At 52.3% G+C, this 21366-nt stretch overlaps 1 protein-coding gene across 2 annotated transcripts in view; it reads left to right on the plus strand.

Annotated features, from left to right (window-relative positions):
• The window catches only part of PLEKHF1 (pleckstrin homology and FYVE domain containing 1), a 23736-nt gene extending 2812 nt beyond the window's left edge, over positions 1 to 20924 (plus strand). The window contains exons 2-3 of one of the 2 annotated variants that reach the window (XR_014237516.1): positions 2734 to 3819; positions 19518 to 20924. Coding sequence is in view for 1 of the 2 variants with exons in the window: in XM_082367237.1 (XP_082223363.1) it covers positions 2748 to 3587 (840 nt within the window). In the remaining variant the exon portion in view is untranslated. Of the gene's footprint in view, positions 1 to 2733; positions 4402 to 19517 lie in introns of those variants that run through there. The other variant, XM_082367237.1, reaches the window with a different exon arrangement.
• Positions 20925 to 21366: the final 442 nt, after the last annotated feature.

Below are 21366 nucleotides of genomic sequence, written 5' to 3' on the forward strand. Positions count from 1 at the left end.
GAAGTGGATTGCTGAATCATATGGCAGTTCTATTTTTAATGTTTAGAGGGACCTCCATACTGTTTTCCATAGTGGCTGCACCAGTTTACATTCCCACTAACAGTGCAGGAGGGTTCCAACTTTTCCATGTCCCTACCAACATTTATTTCCTGTTTTTTTGATAGCAGCCATCCTCATGGGCGCGAGGCTCCATCCTATCCATTTTGATTCACAGATATAGTTCTTGGACACTTTTTAAAGGTTGCGTAATTTCTGCATACATGATGTCACACAGACCATTCTGCAGGTTGCTTTTTCCACTCAGCGTTTGGCGTCTGTTGTCGCTCCATGTTGACCCACGTGGATCGGGTGGAGTCACTGTAAGTGCCTACAGTAGCCCATTGTGTGAGTGCACCCAGCTCACCCTTTGTTCTGCCCTTTCCCCTCTGCCAGGCATCTCCGTTGTCGCTGCTGTAGGTCCCAAAGTCACTGCTCTTGGTGTCTCTCCCTCCTTTGCTACACTCTGAGCTCCTCCAGTGGAGCCCTCATCCAGCCCATCCCGGGGCCCAGCACCCAGCCCAGGGGTCCTGGGGGTGGCCTCTGGAATGTTGCCAGACTGTCCACAGCAGGGACGCAGTGACTGGTCCTAGCAGGACAGCCCAGGGCTGTCACCCATAATCAGCTAGGTTTGCAACATGCAGCCGAGATCAGCAGCCTAAAAATAGTGGTTCTTACATAAGGTGGTGTGGACAGCACTTAGGATGGCTTGTGGTCTGAAAGGGGCAAGTGGTGTGTGAGTCGGGGCCGAGCACCCCTGTTGTGTAATGCATCCAGCCCCCGCGCTGGCCCCACTTCAGCTTCCCACAGGTAGCCTGACTTACGGAACTGCAGTGTGGTGACCCAGAAACTCTGCGTGTGTGATCATTTGGCCAGGGGTGTGCTGTGTGTGACTGTACACTTGTGCGCACATGGTGGTGGCGGCAGCAGCGGCTGTGGGGTCAGCTCTCATCTGCTTCCTCTTCAGAGATAGGAGGTGCTGGCTCCTTCCTCCTGTGGTGGGCCCCAGGGAGCTTTGGTTCATTCATTCACTAGCCACTCACGAAGCACCTACTATGTGCTTGGCACTGTTCCAGGCATTGGGGATACAGCAGTGAACAAGAAAAGGCTCCTGCTGTGATGGAGCTTAGAAGTGGGTGAGGGAAATAGAAAACACGCAAGCAAATGATGGATAGACAAGAAAATATCAGGTCCTGGTAAGTCCTGTGAAGAAAAAGCAAAATAGGGTAACATCCTACAGAAAAGGTTAGCAAACTTTTTCTGTAAAGAGTACATTTTAGGTTCTGTAACCGTGTGGTCTCTGTCACAGCTCTCAGCTCTGTTACTGCAGCAGGAAAGCAGCACAGACAATTGTAAATGAATGATGTGGCTGTGTTCCAATAAAACTTCATACACGAAACCAGGCTGTGGGCCAGAACCCTCAGGCCATGGTTTGCAGACCCTGTCCTGGGTAGGGGGAGAAGCTGCCTGAGCTGGGGTTGTCAGAGAGACCCTTTCTGAAAGGGAGATAGCCTTGCTGTCAATTCACTGATGGAGTTGTGTGGTGAGAAGTGGGCAGACTGGGGCCAAGTGTGAGAGAGAAAAATGATGGAGCTTGCTCATGGGTTGAATGGGGGTACAGGAAAGAGGAGATTCAAGGGGGAGTCCTAGATTTGGGGCTTCAACAACTAGGTGAATGGTGGTTTGTTTCTGGAAAAGAAGAGGAGCTGGTGGGAGGTCACAGGGGCAGCTCAGGGGAGAGCTGGGACTGCAGGCTTGCCCTGGGGTCGGCGGTGTTTGAGTGTCCTCAAAGTTGTGAGTCTGGTGAGTCAAAGGGAGTGGGTATGGACAGAGCAGAGGGGGCCCAGGTGAGATCTGGGGCTACCACCTGGAGCGCTTGGCAGAGGAGGATAGAGGCCTCCTGCTCCATGGGGGAAGGCTCTGAGCAGCACCATCTCCAGGGGTGCAAGCTCTGGGCTGCCTAGTTACTAACAGAGCCTCAGTTTCCTCCTGTCAAGGGGGGACCTACCTGCTATGGTTGGTGTGAGGACTAAATGAGATAGTCATGCTTGACATGGAAGAAGCACTCAGCAATGGTGCCTGTGATGATGATGGTGGTGACCACTGGGCTCATGGGCTGAGTGAGTGGGTTGCAGGGTCTATGATGCTTTGTCTTGGTAGACGGGGGAGTCACTGACAGGTTGGGGTTGCAGACACCCCATTGCCTGGCACTCCCCATCCTGGTGCATGCACCTGCACCCTTCTGCCTGGGGCAGGCCCAAAGTGCTGGGTAGTCAGTGCTCCTGGAAGCCCCTGAAGGGAGTTGGGGCTCAGTATCCTTGCCCCTTGGGTGGATGGTGTTGAGGCCTGTTCTACCCTGTTTTCCAAGGCTCCCCAGGGGCTTGAGCCCCCACTTCTCAGTCACACATCTTTACTGCTGCCTTCCTATCCTGGGCTGGCTTCCATACGTCCCTCACTGCGGGGGAGGGGGTCCCCCTTCACCTCCCAGTAACTCCTTGTCTAAGGGTCATTTTCTGGGGCAGCGAGTTTCCTTGGTTGAGTGGCCGTCTGGGCCCGCTGGGTTGCAGTGGGGTAATTAGTGGGTTGTCTGACGGATGGGTTGGTGAGCTGGGGATTAGGGGGTGGTCTTGACCCACCCCCCCCCACCCACCCCCATGTCTGAGCAAGCTGACGCCTCCTCTGCTGCTCCTCCCACAGCCGAGTGGCCGAAGATGGTGGACTACCTGGCGAACACGGAGATCAACAGCCAGCGCATCGCGGCTGTTGAGAGCTGCTTCGGGGCATCGGGGCAGCCACTGGCCCTGCCAGGCCGAGTGCTGCTGGGCGAGGGCGTCCTGACCAAGGAGTGCCGCAAGAAGGCCAAACCGCGCATCTTCTTCCTCTTCAACGACATCCTGGTGTACGGCAGCATCGTGCTCAACAAGCGCAAGTACCGCAGCCAGCATATCATTCCGCTGGAGGAGGTGACGCTGGAGCTGCTGCCCGAGACCCTGCAGGCCAAGAACCGCTGGATGATCAAGACGGCCAAGAAGTCCTTCGTGGTGTCAGCCGCCTCCGCCACCGAGCGCCAGGAGTGGATCAGCCATATCGAGGACTGTGTGCGGCGGCAGCTGCTGGCCACGGGCCTCCAGCCCAGCACGGAGCACGCGGCGCCCTGGATCCCCGACAAGGCCACGGACATCTGCATGCGCTGCACGCAGACGCGCTTCTCGGCGCTCACCCGACGGCACCACTGCCGCAAATGCGGCTTTGTGGTCTGTGCCGAGTGCTCCCGCGAGCGCTTCCTCCTGCCGCGCCTCTCGCCCAAGCCCCTGCGCGTCTGCATCCTCTGCTTCCGCGAGCTGGCCGCCCAGAAGCGGAAGGAGGAGGCGGAGGAGCTGGGCACCGGGTCCGCGGGGCAACCGGCCTACCTGGCTGGCGCCGTCTGCGGAGCGTCCAGTGGAGACGACGATGACTCAGACGAGGACAGGGAGGGCAGTGGGGATGGTGACTGGCCCAGCCGCATGAAGTTCTACGCCTCGGGAGTCTCCTGGTCGTCCTTCCACAGCTGACCCCGGGTCTGCAGACATGCGGGAGGGCTTCCCTAGTCACTTCGGCATCCAAGCAGATGCCATTGCCGGGGCCCCTGAGAGGGCAGAGTTCCCCAAGCTGCCCAGCACCCTGCAGGGCCCTACCCCACGGGACCCTACCCCACGGGGTGGTGGGCACAGCGGAAGCGGATCCTTTTCTCTGAACCCCCAACGCCTCTTTTTGGATACTGGCGTCCCTCTAGTTCCACTTCAGGTAATTACCTTTTCATTTAGCAAACCCAAAATACTTAGGCCTCTTGGGAACAAATGTCGTTTCTCGGCCCTTTGAGCTGTTGATCCAGATGATCCCTTGAATTAGACAACCTCAGGCAGCTTTAGGGACCAGAGAGAAGGTTGCACTGGAGTGAGGTCCCCTCTTCTCTGAGGCCTTGAATCACCAGACCTGGCCCCGCCCCCCTGCAGGAAAGACTGTGGGTCCTGAGAGGCCTCCAGGAAACCAATGCCTGCCCACCTACCTTGCTGATGCCCACCTGCCTGGCTGGCTGGGCCTTGTCACGGCAGGCATGTGGGCTCACCCAGAGCCAGGCAAGAGACTGCCATGCTGTGGGTGTCCGCCAGGCCCAGGAACTGCAGCCTGAGCTCCCCATGGTCCAGAGTGGCCTGCCAAGCCCTCTGGCCCAGTCTCACCTCCCTCCAGGTGTCTGATGCCTCTCAGTCCTGTCCTCATCCCTCCCTGTGCTGGAGAAAGCAGTGTTTTCTGTTAGGACTCTTAATTGCAAGTGACAGAAACCCTACCCAGACTGACTTAATAATAAAAAGAAAGTTTATTGACTCATGTGTTTGCAAAGTCCAGGAGTGTTCTTGCTTCAGACACAGCTCTGTGACTGAGGACTGAAACCATGCTAGGTGGCAAATGTCAACAACTGTCCACCACTCTGGGCATTCCTGAGAATGCTGGCAGTTCCAGCGGGATCAGATGTTTGCACCACACCATGGTTGATTCCCAGGGACAGAGCCCCGTCCATCCAGGCGCTGTGACTGTAGCCCAGCACCTGCAGCCCTGTTCACTTGGTGTGAGTTATCTAAACAGCCAGACAGCAAGTAAAGGAAACAAGGAGCCACTTATCCAGCTCTCCATGAGCCTTCCAGGTTTAAAGCTCTCCCATGTGGCCTCCTGCTCTGGCCCACCCCCGAGGATGGTGCCGTTGAGTGGGGAAGTCCCAAGTGCAGCAACCTGCCATGCTCAGCTGGTGTGTTGTTGGGGCTGGAGCTTGAATGGCAGCCGCCTGATTCCTGGCCCACACCCGGCCACGGAGTTGTGGTCCTTCAGGACAGTCTCCTGTACCAGTCTTCCCCCCATCGCCTGGCTGGCCTTGGCCAGAGCCCACTGGGCGGAGTGGGGGTCACTGTCAGAAGTGGTGACTTTGGGGCCAGGAAAGCTGCCCCCAGCCCACACTGCGCAGTGCGTGAAACCCCACCGTCAGCTCCAGTCCCTGGGTGAACAGTTGTCCTCCCGGCCCAGTTCTCAAACGTTCACTTGCAGACAGAACCCTGAGAATCTCCTTCGAATGCTAACTCTGATTCAGCAGGCCAGGTGGGCTCCAAGGGGTGGCAACACTCCAGCCTACTCTTGACAGGAGCCACCCGTGTGAGGGAGGGCGGGAGGGGCAAAGTGTGAGGCACCCAGGGCCTGCCTGTGGCCTAACCCGCAGGGCAGAGGGACTGGGTGGGGAGGGTCAGAGGTGCTGCCAAGAATTGACGAGTCCTTGGCCTCCCTGAACCACACAAACTGGTTCAGGCAGTTCTGCCTGGGCAGAGGGTTCAGGGCAGGCAGGTTACAGGGTGCAGGGCAACTTACTGAGGCCAGATCGGCGTGAAAGCCCAGGCCAGCTAGTCCTATCCCTTCACCCAGGGTTGGTGCCCAGGCAGGGAGTGCCCAGCTCCAGCCACTGGCGTCTTGGTCACTGCCCCACTCCCCTAGAACCTCCCTTGCCCGGTAAACGGGGAGTAGAAGCACCAGGACAGTGTTCCTTTGGGCAGAAGAGAGGATTTCCGCACCTGATTCCAGGCACCGGCAGCCTTCTCCACAGCTGCCTGCCAAAGGGGCACAGGGCACAGAACCCCAGGCAGGTGAGGCCATGCCCTCCACACTCGGGCTGGACAGGTGCTGGCTCGGCCCTCAGCCTTCGACCCTCAGACCTGCCTCCCTCACAGCCCTAGCCACCAGGGCTGGGATAGGGCGGCAGCTTCCCTGAGCCCTGAGGCGTTAGGGCCTGTAAGGACCCAAGGGCTCAAGTGGCCAGCAACCTTTGGAGGGCTTTCATTCATGCAGACTCACTCACTGCTGTATGCTGCATCATGGACTGGGGACACGGCCTGAGTGAGATGCACAAGTTCTCAGCTCTCAAGGAATATACAGCCTAGCACAAGAGGCACAGAAGTGGGTGGCGTCGGGCCTGGCGTGGGCTGTGATGGGGGCATGGACTTGGGCATGGCGGGGCGCAGGAGGAGGGCAGCACTCCTCGAATAGTGAGAATGAGTGAGTGAGGCCAGTTGGGGAGATGGCGTTCCAGACTCCAGACGGGGAACAGCAAGTGCAAAGGCCCCGAGGAGGGGAGGAGCCCATGTGTTCTGGAGCAGCTTGGCTGGACTGAGGCCAGAGAGGTGGTGGGGGCAGGTGGGATGCACCGGGAGCCACTGGAGCCTTAGCAGGGCGGCAGGGCTGCTGTTTGCTTTCAGGAGCTTGCCCTGGTGTCTGTGTGCAGATGGCAGAGGCGGGAGAATGGCCGTGAAGCCTCCTGCTCCCCCTGGGATCCCCAAGGGGTGGCCTAGGCTTCGCTAAGGCCACATCTGCCTACCACGATAGATGGCGGAAGGCAAGCCTTGGCTGCCCTCAACTTATCCCAAAGGGCTGGCCCCTGCCCTGTTCTGCAAGATGCTCTGATGACAGCAGATGGAGCCCTGGGAAGCAAAGTAAAAGCGCTGGGCGGAATGTTTGCACTGGGCCAGCGTGGGAGGTGGAGCAGTGATCAGGCCCCCGACCACCGAAGCACAGAGGGGAATGTGTCGGAGGAGTCAGGACCTGCTGAAAGGGAAGATGCGGGCCCAGGAGGGGAAGGCGCTGCCTCGGGAGACCCCATCTCTGACTCCTTACGGGTCTGTTTCCCTTCAGAGACAACCTGGTCAGCCTGGCTTGGGTCGAGAGTCAGGCCAGGTCCTGACTCCACCCCCGTCACGCACAACCCCCCACCCTACTCCCCCATTCCCCACACCGGCTGTTCTTAGCAGTAGCCCGCTGCCCAGCAAGGCCGCACGGGTCTGCGCTTTCCTCCCCCACCTACCCAACGGCACGTGTTGTCCAAGACTCTGGAGTTGCCCTCAGTCAGGGCCACGTGGCTGGCCCTTGCCCTTGGCCACCATGCTGTCCCCACACGTGGAGGAGGTCAGGAGTTCTCAGGCTGAATCAGTGCCTGGCTGTTTGTGGATGTTCCCTTTCCCCCAGGACGATGCTTAAGGTCTGGCAGCAGGGCTGGGTCTGCTGGGCCTGCGTCTAGGTCCTCTCAATTCCTCCTGAGGCTTCACTTGCAAGGCCTGGTAAGGGCACGAGAACCAACTGTCCTGCCAGCCAAGTGCTCCTGTTCACCACCCAGGAATCTTCCCCCTCAGCTGGGCGTGGACTCCACGGCCCTGCCAGAGGCTAAGCCTGCTAACAGGCTTTGGACGCTGGGAGGGGCCTGCCTTGCCCCTCGTTCTCAGAGCTGCAGATGGACGAGGGTCTGAGGACCAGGCCCAGGCGTTTGAGGGGCACTGTGGAGCCCCTACCACCTTAGCACTGCCTGAGGCACCCTTGCTGGAATCAGCCCAGACGGAAGTCTGAAGTCGCTCCAGGTGGAAAGTCAGCTCACAACGGCGACCTCAGGGCATTTGGGGACTGACTGACAGGCAGGCCTCCCTTTAGAGTTTAGCCCACTCCTAGGCAGGGGTGCTATGTTCCTACAGGACTCAGCTATGAGGGGAGGCCTCCTCAGGCCTCCTCCAACAGTTTTGTCTGTTGGGGTTTTTAGATGCTGAGTTTTCTTAAATAGGGCCCACTGCATGTGTGCTGATAACATTTGGGTGCTTTCTGCCACAGGCAGGCAAGGGATTCACAGGACCCAAGGAATCTTATCCCTCCTGGATGATGATGATGGTGGGTAGTGGTGCTGATGGGAGCTGTGGCTGCCACTTACTGAGACCCATCTGTGCACTGGTCCCAGAGAGGCAGACCCAGGTCACACAAGGCCATCCTAAGGCCCTCAGGACAGCTGTTTGATCAGGGAGGGCTTCCAGGAGGAGGTGGTGTTTGGTTGAGCCTCAGAGGAGGGCAGGACTTTATCATAGAGGGTGGTAGTCTCCATGAGGCCTGGGAGTCTGGGTCTTTTTGTTAACCATCCCCTCCTGTCCCTGGCATTAATTTGTTGACTGAATAAATGAATCAAGTAAGAAATAGGCTGGGGGCACTGGGGCAGAGGGGATGACAAGGAAACGGGAATTGGGCCTCACTCCTGGAGCCCCCAGTCAAGGCGCTGGATGAGAACTCTGGCCTCTTTCTGGAGGGTTGGAGACCAGCCCCTCCCCCAAGACACTGATTGTTGCCCTCTCAGGCAGGGCAGGAAGTACCCATCCACCCCCACCCACTCAGGCAGAGCTTTCTGGAAAGGTGTCATCACACCTGTTTGCAGGGTTCCAGTGGCTCCCTTGGGGATGGCATCCAGGTTGTCATCAGAGGATTTCTGGTGGCCTGGCCTCTTTCCTGCCCCAGCCTGTTCTCTGGGACACGGCCACAGAGAGGCTGCAGGGGGGGTCAGGGCCACTCTCGGGCTCAGCCACTGGGCAGGGTGAGAGTGGGTGCGAGGCTGACCCAGTTCTCAGCCAGGACCCAGGGTCTCTCAGGCCACAATTGCAAAGCAAGGCAGCCGCTTCCTCTGCCCTGGGCCTGCAGGAAGTGGCCTTGAGGGCTGTGGGCAGGGGAGGGGCCGCCTCTGTGTCTGAGGCTTTTCGCACCTGGCTGGCAGGCTCTGGGCTGCCTGAAGCCTCCCTCCTCAGTGCTCACCGCCTGGCCCGTGCCTCTTTCTGTGCCCAGGCCTGCAACTGTGATGGGGCCCCTGCCCTCCACCTAGGTGCCCTGCTTCAGCCCTGAGCAGACTCAGTGGGACCTGTGCTCAGATTGCAGAATGTGGGGTGGGGGCCAGAGGTGGGGAAGAGGGGTCTGCCTCACTAAGACCAACAGAGCCAGGCTCTGGGCTTCTCTGGGCTACTTGCTCTCTCTGTGCTCACCATTCCACCTCTGCCCATGAACTTAGCCCTCCTGTGAACGCCAGTGCAGCTGCCACCTCCACTCTGCTGCCTTCATGGGATGCCCCAGGTCAGCATGGCTGTCCCATTTATGCTCCCAGAGCACCTGCAGCCCTGCTCCAGCTTCCCCACCCTCTGTCCTCCCGGAGGTGCCTGAGTGGGCCTGTGCCCATCAAAGCTGGCCCTCAAGTCTGAGCCACTCAAGGGCAGGGGGCAGCTCAGTCATCATTCATCTGTGGCCCCCACAGCTCCCAGCACAGGCCCAGTGCCCTTGGCCATTCCACAGATGCTTCTCTTCTAGGGGGAGGTAGCCTTGTGACTTCCCCTAGCTCCCGGGGGCCATTGGCAAGATGCTGGGTTCACAAGGACAGCCCCTGCGGTCACAACTGCCCCCATCGGCTTGGCCTAACCTGCTTGTCTGGCCTGCATTGGCGCCTGCACTCAGGCCTTCTAGCCAGACACTGGGGTGTCTTCTGGCCCTTCCCTTGCCTGTCCCCCACCCTTTTGCCCTTCCAGGCCACCCAGGTCTGAACTGAGGGAGTCTGTGGTGCACTGAAGCACCGAAGGAGCTTCCTTAGGGCCTTGGAGGGAGCAGTTCACACAAGGCCATGGCGCTGGATGTGGACCAGGCTGGGCGCCCCCGTCCCCAACACAGACACCTCCAGCCCCTCTCAGCCTGCCTCCTCCTTTTCCCCTCCTGGACTCCCCATCTCAAAGCCTCAGACTGGCTTTGGATGAGTCTAGAAGGGAGGAACAGACAGTGAGGGCGCAGGAAGGAGAGGAGAGTGAGGCCCACGGGAGGCCCTTGGGGCTCCTCCCCGCCCCCTTCACAGGCCCCCAGGGCAGGCGTGTCCCCGACACACGCGAGTCAGGGTCAGTGCCGCACGAGAAGCAGTGGCCAGATCCCATCTCCTGCTGGCTGCTCTCCACACCACAGAGCCCAGCTCTGACCGGAATGTTCCAACACTAAAGACAGAAAGGCAGGCGGGCAGGCGGGGGTGGGGGGGACAGAGGGAGGGCAGGCTGAGCCAGACGTTTCTGGGCAAAAACAAGAGGAAATTTCAGTCCTTGGAACGTCAGCTTAGGGATCCTGCCAGACATTCTGACCCCAAAGAACAGGCTTTCCAGAGACCGGTTCCTGCCCACCGTGGCTCCCAAGCAGGGAGGGGTGGAATGGGGGCCTGGGGCTAGCCATCCTTGCCACCCATTCTTTCTCAGTACAGAGGGTCCTCTGGCTGCCCACAGCAATGCCCAGGGCTGAGGAAATCAGGGTCCCAGGATTCTGGCACACACACACACACACACACACACACACACACAAACTTTATGTAGTTTGTAAATTACCAACATTCTAAAATGCCAAAATGCCTTCCTTTGTATCTCAACCAAGGCTCCTGGGGTCCCCACCCCCCAAGTCAGGAAGTGGAAGAACCCGTCAGCCTTGGTCTTAGACCAGCCACTAGCTGACAATTTCTTTCCCCAAGACCTGAGCTGGATTAGAAGTCAGAGTTGAAGCAAAGGCACTCAGTGAGAGGGAGGGGGACTGGGGGGCCACAGCGGAGGCAGGGCTCAGGGGGCCCAGCACTGAGTGGGGCTGGTGTGCAGATCGTCACCCCAGGACAGACCCAGGATCCCCGTGCCCTTTCTGTTCTGCACTCATGCTGTCTCCTCACCTGGAAACACCACTTTGCTTACTGCTCCCTACCCCCTGCCGCTAGAGCGAGTTCACGGGGTGGTGGGAGCCCGTGGCTTACCTGAGTGCATGTTCCTCCCTCGGGCGGTCACACTCTGGTATTCCCTGGTGTGAAATAATACAAAAAATATATATTCGTCTCTGCCCCCAGTTCCTGGCACAGAGCTCCTAAAACCTTTGTAATTTCCCAAGTGATAAGAGCACTAGGAACATTTCTGACACAGAGCTCCTAAATCCCCTGGAATTTCCTGCGTGAGAGCAGTGTCTCTTTTTCTAATGAAGCAACACTTGTAGAAAGACTCAGCCATGATTAGAAGCTTGGAACTTGCAGTCCCCCCCTACCTCCACCATCCACCCAGACGGGGAGAGATTGAGTTAATGATCAATCATGATGAAAGCTCTGTAAAAATCCCACAAGTGCAGCGTTGGGAGAGCTTCCAGGCTGGTGAACACGTGGAGGTGCTGGGAGGGTGGTGCACCCGGAGCGGGCACCCAAGCTCCACATCCCTTCCCACTCATCTCTTCATCTGGCTGTTCATCTGTATTCCTTATTATATCCTTTATAACAAACAAGTAAACAAGTATTTCCCTGAGTTCTGTGAGCTGTTCTAGCAAATTATCAAACCCAAGGAGGGGGGTCACAGGAACCCTGATTTATAGCCAGTCTGTCGGATGTACAGGTGACAACCTAGGACTTGGGATTGGCATCTGAACCGGGGGCAGTCTTATGGGACTGAGCCCTTAACACCAGTTAGTGCCAGAATGGAATTGAATTATAGGACATCCAGTCGGTGTCACAGAGAATTGCTTGGTGCAGGGAGGGGCGGGTGGGGTGAACCCCTGCACATCTTGTATCAGAAGTGCTGCGAGTGTGGTACTAACATGAGAGAAAATGAGATCACGGAGTGTTTTTCCCACGCCCCTGGGGAAGCCCTCTTCCTTACCTTTAGCCACATGTTTTGCTGCAGCTGACTCACCCACACCCTGGCTCTAGAAATGGGCACAGGACACGGGTCCGGACAACCAGTGCAACCGTGGGACTAAGTGAGGGGACCTACTGAGAGCTGCGAGGGTCCATAGCCACTTCCTCCACCTGCGCAGAGAGAGGAGTGGTCCTGAGTCATGTGACGGGGGTCTCAGCCCAGCTCTCAGGGCAAAGGACCAAGGAGTCTAGGGAAAGGGACCAGGTGAGGGTCTTGGGGCCCATATTCACACCCAGAATGAGGCCGTTGCCAAGACACTGTGCAGATTTCAATTCAGTTAGGGAGAAATCCACCCAATGATGAACAACTCCAAGATATGAAAAAAGAACATTCACAGTGATTGTTTCCTTTATTCAAGTCAAAAACAATGCGACATCTCACTCAGTCTGTCTCACAAGCTGATTATCACATGAGTGGAGGAACAAACATAATTCAGATGAAAATCTGATTTGGGGAAACAAAGCCTGCCCAGCCCTCCTCAAGTTAGGAGAGCAATGATGCAGAGAGACCAAGTTCTTCAAGGATATACTTTGTGGAAGCACCCGTGTCCTCCAGGATTAGGTCCTAGGTATTTCGGCACATCGACCTCCTCTCCAAAGGTCAGGTAGTGAGCAGGTAGGAAAATCAACAGGTCTTCAGAGCATTACAAGGATGAAATTAGCACAGGGTCGGATATAAGACAGAGCAGTCATCTGTCTGGGTTACCACTCTGGGACTTTTGTTCTCTTTCTTTTCTTTCTTCCTTCCTTTCTTTCTCTCTCTCTCTCTTTCTTTCGTTCTTTCTTTCTTTTTCTTTCTTTCCTTCTTTCTTTCTTTCTTCCTTCCTTCCTTTCTTTCTTTCGTTCTTTCTTTCTTCCTTCCTTCCTCCCTTCCTCCCTCCCTTCTTTCCTCCCTTCCTTCCTCTCTTTCTCTCTCTTTCTCTTTCTTTTTTCTTTCTTTCTTTCTTCCTTCCTTTCTTTCTTTCTTTCTTCCTTCCTTCCTCCCTTCCTCGCTCCCTTCCTTCCTCCCTTCCTTCCTCTCTCTCTTTCTCCCTCTCTCTCTTTCTCTTTTCTTTCTTTCTTTCCTTTCTTCCTTCCTTCCTTCCTCTCTCTCGTTCTCTCTCTCTTTCCCTTTCTTCCTTCCTTCCTTTCTTCCTTTTCCTTTCTTCCTTTCCTTCTTTCCTTCTCTCCTTCTCTTTCTTTCTTTCTTTCCTTCTTTCTTTTTTCTTCCTTCCTTCCTTCCCTTCCTTCCTTCCTTCTTCCTTTCTTCCTTTCTTCCTTCCTTCCTTTCTTCCTTTCTTTCTTTCTTTCTCTCTTTCTCTCTTTCTCTCTATCAAGGTCTAACCTTCATTCAGAAAAGTGCACAAACTTCAAGTGTGCAGCTCAGTGAGACTTTGCACACTCTCACACACACCTATAAGCACCACCCAGATCAAGATATAGAGCATCTCCAGCACCCAGAAGGCTCCCTCAGTCCCTCCCAAGCAGTACCTGCCTCCAAGGGTAACTGATGTTCTGCTTTCTGTCACCACAGATTTTTTCCTATTTTTTTAAACTTCATATTGATGAAATAAAATTCATACTTTATGGCAAGACCAGAAAAATTTAAACATAAAATTTTTCTCTGCCCATTTGGGCCTCCTCCCTTTAGTGTGTGTTGTGCATCTGCATTAACCAGACCTCCTTAGGAGATAACATTCCTCCTTAATCTCATCAAGGGTCACAACTCTTTAGGCGATAACCTTCTTTCTTAATCTTGCAAGGGGCCATGACGACCCATGACCCACTACTCGCTTTGTACTCAGAGATCTGGATTGTGTAAACTGTCAACAATACGTCATTTAATACACAGCCCTTTGTCTCAAAAACTTACGTAACTGTGCTTTGATCTCTAACAAGTGGAACAGTTCTTGGAGCTTTCTGAGAGGCTGTTCCTGGGTTATAATCCACAGTCTGGTTCGAATAAAATTTTCTATTTCTTTCTTAGATCGACTGATTAACTTTTCTTCGACAACATGAATAGAATCACACTGTATGTCTCTCCTTTTGTTCAGGCTTCTTTGCTCAACACTGTGTCTGTGAGATTCCCCTCTGTCTCTGTGGGTGATGTGGTTGTTGTTTTTCATCGTAGTAGAGTATTCGACTCTGGGAACCCTCCACAATTGTTTATTCATTCTGTCGCCAGGCATTTGGGTTGTTTGCAATTGGGGTTATCATGAATGAGGGTTCACGACCAATCTTCTAGATGTCTGCTGGTGGACGTAAGCCCTCATTTCTCTTAGGCACGTAACTAGGAGTGGAGTTGCTGGGCCATAGGAGAGATGTATACACGGCTTTAGCAGATGGTACCCAGCAGTTCTCGGCAGGAGGCAAACCAATTGGCATCCCCACCGGCAGTAGGTGAGGGCTCCAGTCGTCCCACGTTCTCACCAGCAGTTGGTGTTGTCTGTCTTTCCCACTGCTGTCATTCTGGAAGGCTACTTGGCACGTAGGCCTCAGACACTGTGCTGATGTTGAAGCCAGCCTCACCAGGCACACGGGAGGCTGCCTTTTCTCTCGCACTTGGGTGGAGTGGATGTGTGAGATGGAGATGGTATGGGAATTAGGCCTGGCCCGCGAGAAGCAGTCAGCCTGCATATGGGATGCAAAATGAAATGGGAGAAAACCTGCCTGCTAGCTTTTAAATTTTTGTTTATTCATTCAACAAGTATTGATTGAGTACCTGCAAGCACTGGGAATATAGCTGTGACCAAATCAGACAAAAATCCCTCCCCTCCTGGAGCTCACACTATAGTGAAGAGAGACAGGCAAATACAATTTTTTAAAGTATGTTATACTCTCTGTATCTCAGGTGTCTTTGCCAGCACTAGGGTGATTTCCAACCAAGAGGGACCACACTATTTGGAAATGCTCATGCCTGTCCCTTGTCAGTTCAGCTCTGCTGATGTGCTTTTTCTTTTGTTTTCTGAAAAGATTATCTCAACACTCTTCTTGATATAGATGGTCTCTATATCATCTGGGAAAAAAAGTCCATAATGGAGTAAATTTGTAGGTATCGAGTGCTGTAGATGATAACAAGGCAGGGTAGGGGACAGTGAGGGCTGGACAGCCACAGTTTCAGATCCAGTGGCCAGGCAGGGCTTCACTGAAGAGGTGGATTTAAGTTAAGACCTGAAGGAAACGAGGCAGATATTCAGGAGAGGGAAGAAACAAGTGCAAATGCCTTGGGGTGGGAAGGTCCCTGCCCTGGTCCAGGAGCATGGAGGAGGCCAGTGTGGCTGGGGCAGAGCCAGTGGCCAGAGATGAAGAGATGAAGAAGATGAGGGGTAAGGGGGAGGGAGGCGAAGTAGGGGCCTGGAGGCACTGTAAAGGCTCTGGTTTTTCTCTGGAGTCAGACAATGGGAGTCATGGGAAGGCTTTCAGCTGAGAAGTGGCACAAGCTGACTCATCTTTTAGCAGGATCACTGGCTGCGATGAGCTTGACTAAGAGGGCCAGGAGGGCAGCTGGGAGATCACCGAGGAGGGAGAGATGATGGTGACATGGACCAGGGCCCAAGTGGATGTGCTGAGAAGAGATTAAATTACGGATCTACTTGAAGGAAGAACCAACAGAATTTGCTAATGAGATGGATGTAGAATGTGAGAGAAAGAAAGACGTCAAAGCAACTGGAGGCATAAAGCCCTTTGTTTCTGAGATCCAGAAGGCTGAAGGAGGAGCCGCTTGTTATTGTTGTTGCTTGTTTGTTGTGGGTTTTTTGAGGAGTGGGGAGTATGGTATCAGGAACTCAGTTTTGGGATGTAAAGTTGGGAAGATTGAGTGGGCAGTTGTACTTAAGGGACTGGAGTTCAGGAAGAAAGTCTGAGCTGACAAACACACTTGGGAATCTTCAGTGAGTGAGCAGGCTGTGCACAGGATGAGATTCCCAGGGGGGTGCTATAGATAGAAAAGAGAAGGGGTGAGCCCAGACGTGGCAGCAAGGTAAGTGTCCATCGATGGATGAATGGATAAAGCTGTGGTGTACATATACAATGAAATACTACTCAGCCACGAGAAAGAGTGAAATCTTGCCATTTGCAACAACATAGATGGACCATGAGGATAATATAAGTGAAAAAAGTTGGAAGGTGAAAGAAAAAAAATCATATGGTATGATCTCACTCGTATATGGAATCTAAAAACAAAAACCAAAAAAAACCCACAAGACCCCCAAAACAAATGAATAAACAAAAAACCAGAAACAAACTCATAGACACAGAGAACAGACTCGTGATGACCAGAGGGGAAGGGAGTTGGGAGGATGGGCAAAATGGGTGAAGGGGGTCAAGTGTAAGGTGATGGATGGTAACTAGACTTTTGGTGATGACCACTTTGTAATGAACACAGATGTTGAATTATAGTGTTGTACACCTGAAACTTATATAATGTTATATACCAATTTTACCTCAATAAAAAGACAGAGGGAGCGATAGTGAGAGGCCCGTGCAGCGCGGTGAAGAGTGGCCCCCACTTGCCGCAACTAGAGAAAGCCCTCGCACAGAAACGAAGACCCAACACAGCCAAAAATAAATAAATAAAAATAAATTAAAAAAAAAAAGTAAAAAGCTTGAGATATAATTTACATACCATACAACTCACCCATTTAAAGTGTACAATTCAATGGCTTAAAAAAAAAAAAAAAGAGAGAGAGGGAGGGAGAGAGAGAGAGAGGAGGGGTCAAACAATGAACCTTGGACATTTCAGTGTTTACAAGTCAGGACTGGAGGTGAAAGCAGCAAAGATCAAGAAAGAGCAGCCGGGGAGGCCAGAGGAAACCAGGAGAGCACAGGGTCGGGGAGGCCAAGCGGAGAGGGGTGGTCAACTGGGCCAAATGCTGCCCACAGGTCGGGTAAGATGAGGACTGAGAATGACCACTGGGTTTAGTAACATGGAGGACAGTGACCTTGACAGGAGATCATTTAGTGGGGTAGTAGGAGCAGATGCCTGCCAGAAGGGGAAGAGACAGACTGGTGACAGTGAGTGTGGAAAACTCCTGTGAGGAATTCCACTGCAAAGAGAAAGAGAGAAATGGAGTGGCGGCTAGAGGGGGCAGCAGTGCCAAAGAGAGTTTTTTTAAACAGCTTTATTGAGATATAATTCACATCGCATAAAATCCACCCTCCCTCTTTAAAGTATACAGTTCAGTAGTTTTTAGTATATTCACCATATTGTGCAACCGTCTCCATTATCTAGTGTCAGAACATTTTTGTCACCCCGAAGAGAAACCCCATGTCCGTGAGCAGCCATTCCTCCTCTTCCCAAGCCCCTGGCAGTCACTGATCTACTTTCTGTCTCTATGGATTTGCCTATTCTGGACATTTCATATAAATGGAATCATAGAATATGTGGTGTTTTGTGACTGGCTCTTTCACTTAGCATATTTTCAAAGTTCATCCATGTTGTAGCATGTGTCAGTATATACATAATATAATTCTTCTTTATTGCCGAATAATATTCCATTGTATGTTATATACAATGTATATGCCACGTTTTGTTCATCCATTCACCAAGTGATGAACATTTGGGTTGTTAACACTTTATGGCTATTATAAAAAATACTGCTAATAAACATTCGTATACAAGTTTTTGTGTGGCCATATGTTTTCAATTCTCTTGGGTATATACCTAGGAGTGGAATTGCTGGATCATAGGATAACTCTATGTTTAATATTTTGAGGAACTGTCGAACTGTTTTCCAAAGTGACTGCACCATTTCACATTCCCAACAGCAACATACAAATGTTCCCATTTCTTCCCAATCTCATCAACATTTGTTTTTGTCTTTTTTATTTTTGCCATCTGAATAGTGGAGAAGTGGTATCTCATTGTGGTTTTGATGACAAATGATGTTGAGCATCTTCTCACGTGCTTATTGGCCATGAATATCTTCTTTGGAGAAATGTCTGTTCAAATCCTTTATCCATTTTTAAATTGGGTTATTTGTCTTTTTATTGTTGAGTTGTGAGAGTTCTTTATATATTCTAGATAGTAGTCCCTTATCAGATACATGATTTGCAATTATTTTCTCCCATTCTGTGGATTGTTTTTTCACTTTCTTGATGGTGTCCTTTGAAGCATGAAAGTTTTTAATCTTAATGAAGTCCCATTTATCTATTTTTTCTTTTGTCACTTATGATTTTGTGTCTTATCTAAGAACCCATTGCCTAATCCAAGGTCATAAAGAGTTATTCCTATGTTTTCATCTTAGAGTTTCATAGTTTTAGCTCCTACATTTAGGTGTATGATCCATTTTGAGTTAATGTTTTATATGTTATAAGGTAGGGGGTCATCCAACTTCATTTTTTTATGTGTTGTTCCAGAACCATTTGTTGAAAGGACAATTATTCCCCACTGAATTTTCCTGGTACCCTTGCTGAAATTTTTGTTGTTTTTTTAATATGGGAGAAATCATGCACATGTGCACGCTGATGGGACAGGTCTGTGCAGCTGGGGACGTGGCAATGAGGGGGAAGGAGGAGAATGACTGGAGCAGTGCCCTCAGGAGGGAGGGGGTGGGATCTGGTGTCCAGTGGAGGGGCTGGCCTGAGTCAAGAGCAAGGGCGGTTCCTAATACCAGGAGGAAAGATGGGCACAGATGTAGGGAGTGAACATTCTCTTCCGGTTAATTCCTTTTCTCAGGGAACGAAGGTCATGACCTGAGGGAAGACACAGGAGGAAGGGTTGGGAGCTGAGGAGAGGAGGGGCAGTGGGAGAGGAAGTGAACTAGGAAAACACAGCGGTGCTGAGTGAGACCAGTCATTGTGGACAGGTGTTTTCTTTAGCCACATTCAGCTTGGCAGGTGCAGGCAGAGAGGGGGTAGAGATTAAGGGGTGCCATCCTCCAAGGCCTCTGAGGGCCACCTGTGCCTGGGACAGAAGGACAAGGCTGGTTCTTAGTGGCTGAGGATGTTCATCCAGGGGGGTCTTCACCCACACACCAGGTCGAGTTGTCATCTCAAGGCAGGGAGAAAATGCTGTTGCCCCTAAATCAGGTTAGAGAACAGGGATCTGGGAGGTCCCCAGTAAGCCTCCCCCTTCCAGCTTCCCACCTGCCGCAGTCTGCTCAGGCTGCCATAACAAAGCGCTGCAGACTGGCAGCCTAACCATGGACATGTATCGCTCGCCGTTGTGGAGGCTGGAAGTCCAAGATCAGGGTGCCGGCATGGCTGGGTTCTGGTGAGGGCTCTTGGCTTGCAAATGGCCCTCTCCTCCCTGTCTTCACATGGCAGAGAGAGAGAGAGAGAGAGAGAGAGAGAGAGAGAGAGAGAGAGAGAGGGAGCTCTCTGGTGTTTCTTCTCACAAGGGCACTAATCCCATCGTGGGGATGGGGGTCCCCACACCATGGCCTCACCTAACGCTTATTACCTTCCAAAGGCTCCATCTCCAAATGCCGTCACATTGGGGGTTAGGGCTTCTGCATGTGAATTTGGGGGAGAAACAATTCAGTCCATAGCACCATCCAACCTGATCTTGACCTCTAACAAGGACCACAAACAAGCCCAGATGCTGAACTTCAGAACAGAGAAGGGACAGAAAGAGGTTCCTGGCCCTTAGAGGGACATGTCTGTATCACTGGCAACCCACGGGGAAAAGAAAAATCTTTCATCTTTATGTTTTCTATTATGTATCTTACAGAGTGGTGATGCCTGATGTGGTAGCCACTGGCCACACGTGGCTTGACACGTGGCTAGTCAGATTTGAGATGTGCTATAATTGTGACATATACACTGAGTTTCGAAGAGATAATATAAAAATTTGGAAAATATCTCAATAATCTTTTCTATTGATTACGTGTTGAAATGATAATATATGTTGGCTATATTGGGTTAAAGTATACTACTAAATTTATTTTTTACTTTTAAAAAATGAGGTTACTAGAAAATCTAAAATTGTGTTTGTGGCTTGTATTATATTTGTATTGGACAGACCTTAGAGGGAAGACTCTGTATCCAAAGAGCTCCCAGCATGGCTGGCCCTCCTGCCTTGGTCAAGGGGCACATGTAACACCCCTCAGGGCTGTGCTTTGGAACCTTGCGCTGCAGTGGGACCTCGCCTCTGTGGGGGCAGGCTTGTGAGGACGCTGCTCGTGAGGTGGCCTTGAACAGTTCCTGGGAGAAGCAGCCCCAGGGAGCTGGGGACCAGGCTGGCTCTTGCCTGGTTTGCGGATAGGTAAGTAATTCACATTTTAAAACACTAGAATCCCCTCAGGCACAAGATGCCCACACTCTGAGATTCTCATCCACCTGTGCCGCTTCCCCTGAGCCACACCCTTGAGGCATTGGAAGCCCTTGGGGTCACCAGCACTGGTTACAGCTTGTCTTTTTCTTTATTCCCCCCAAGCACATAAGTATGAAGTTGCTGTAAGGCAAATAATGCGCATGGAGCAATTCCACTGACTTTCATACACCCATCCCCATTTACTACTTATTAAAATTGGCGTTAGTATTCCATTATATTGCCCACATACACAGTTTAACTATTTCCCTGTTGTTCAACATCGGAATTGTTTCCCTTTTTTCCTGCCATCATAAACAGCAGTGCTATGAATACCTTTATCTTTTTTCTGTTTGAATTATTTTATTGTAATGTTTTCCCTGAAGTGAAATTGGTTGGCTGGAAAGTATATACAATTTTATGGTTCCTGTGACTTTTTTCCTTTAAATCACTCTCCCAGAAGACTGTATCACTATGTATTTTCTCCAGTGGAGTGTATGTATGTGTATACATTGGTTTCCCACAGCCCTGCCAGCTCTGGGTTTGATCATGTGTATTCATTAATACTAACTAATTGGTGTGTAACAGATAACTCCTAGATATTATCCTTTCATTTGTAGAACGAGTAAAGTCCTCCCCTTAAGACCCACAAAAATTAAATAGCTTCCACCTCAATAATTTAGAAAAACATTTTTTAACTTCTTCCATTTGCCAGCATTTGGGGTACCTTAGCAGCCCTGAGGCTGCGATGCAGCTGGCCAGGCCCAAGCTTTGCCTCCTGACCTGCTGTCATCATAATGGTCCGAGATGCCATCTCCAGCGAATAAAGCCATTTATCTCCTCCCAACAAACTGAAAATATATCAGAGAGTCCTTCTTCCCTGTGTGGTTTAGATGAATCCTGGCATTGCTTAACTGCCATATGTTGACTGTTCAGGACTGAGAGACATTCTGGTTTATATGCAAAAAGGTTGCAGCAGACATGGCTGATCTTCTGTTCATGGCTTATTAAAACCTCAGGAAGGCCCCAGCCCCCTCCCAAGGGGAACTCACAAAACAGCATATCCTTGTGGAGCCACATCCTGGCCTGGCTGGAGACTCCGAGAAGGCTCGACAGGACTGGCTCAGAGGGAAGAAGAGAAAGGATGCACCCGCTTGCCCACTAGATGGCACCCCTCAATGAGTAACGGGGAGAGGACCCTTCCTCCACACCCTGAGCCCCAGTCCTCCCACATTGCAACACACCCCGGTGTCTACTTCCAAAACACAGAAAAATAGAAAAGTTCATTCTAGCTAAAAATACACCATCTGCCTGGAAAGATCTCGCTCGGCACTGTCACGTCAACACCCGAAGCAGGTTAATAACCGGCCCGGAGCAGAAGGTTTCTTTGTATAATTACTGGGTCCCCCACCAAGGCTTCCTCCTCGGCTGCCTCCCTACGCTCCCGCTGCTGGCACTCCCCTGCTGCTTCCTGGCCACAAGCCGCCACCGCCCCGCCAGCCCTCTGCTCAGGCCAGGGCCCCCTCACTCTCTGCTAGGCCTGGGCCATGGGGGCCCGGGG

Source organism: Balaenoptera borealis, assembly GCF_965194805.1.
Source record: "Balaenoptera borealis genome assembly, chromosome: 19".
Taxonomy (NCBI): Eukaryota; Metazoa; Chordata; class Mammalia; order Artiodactyla; family Balaenopteridae; genus Balaenoptera; species Balaenoptera borealis.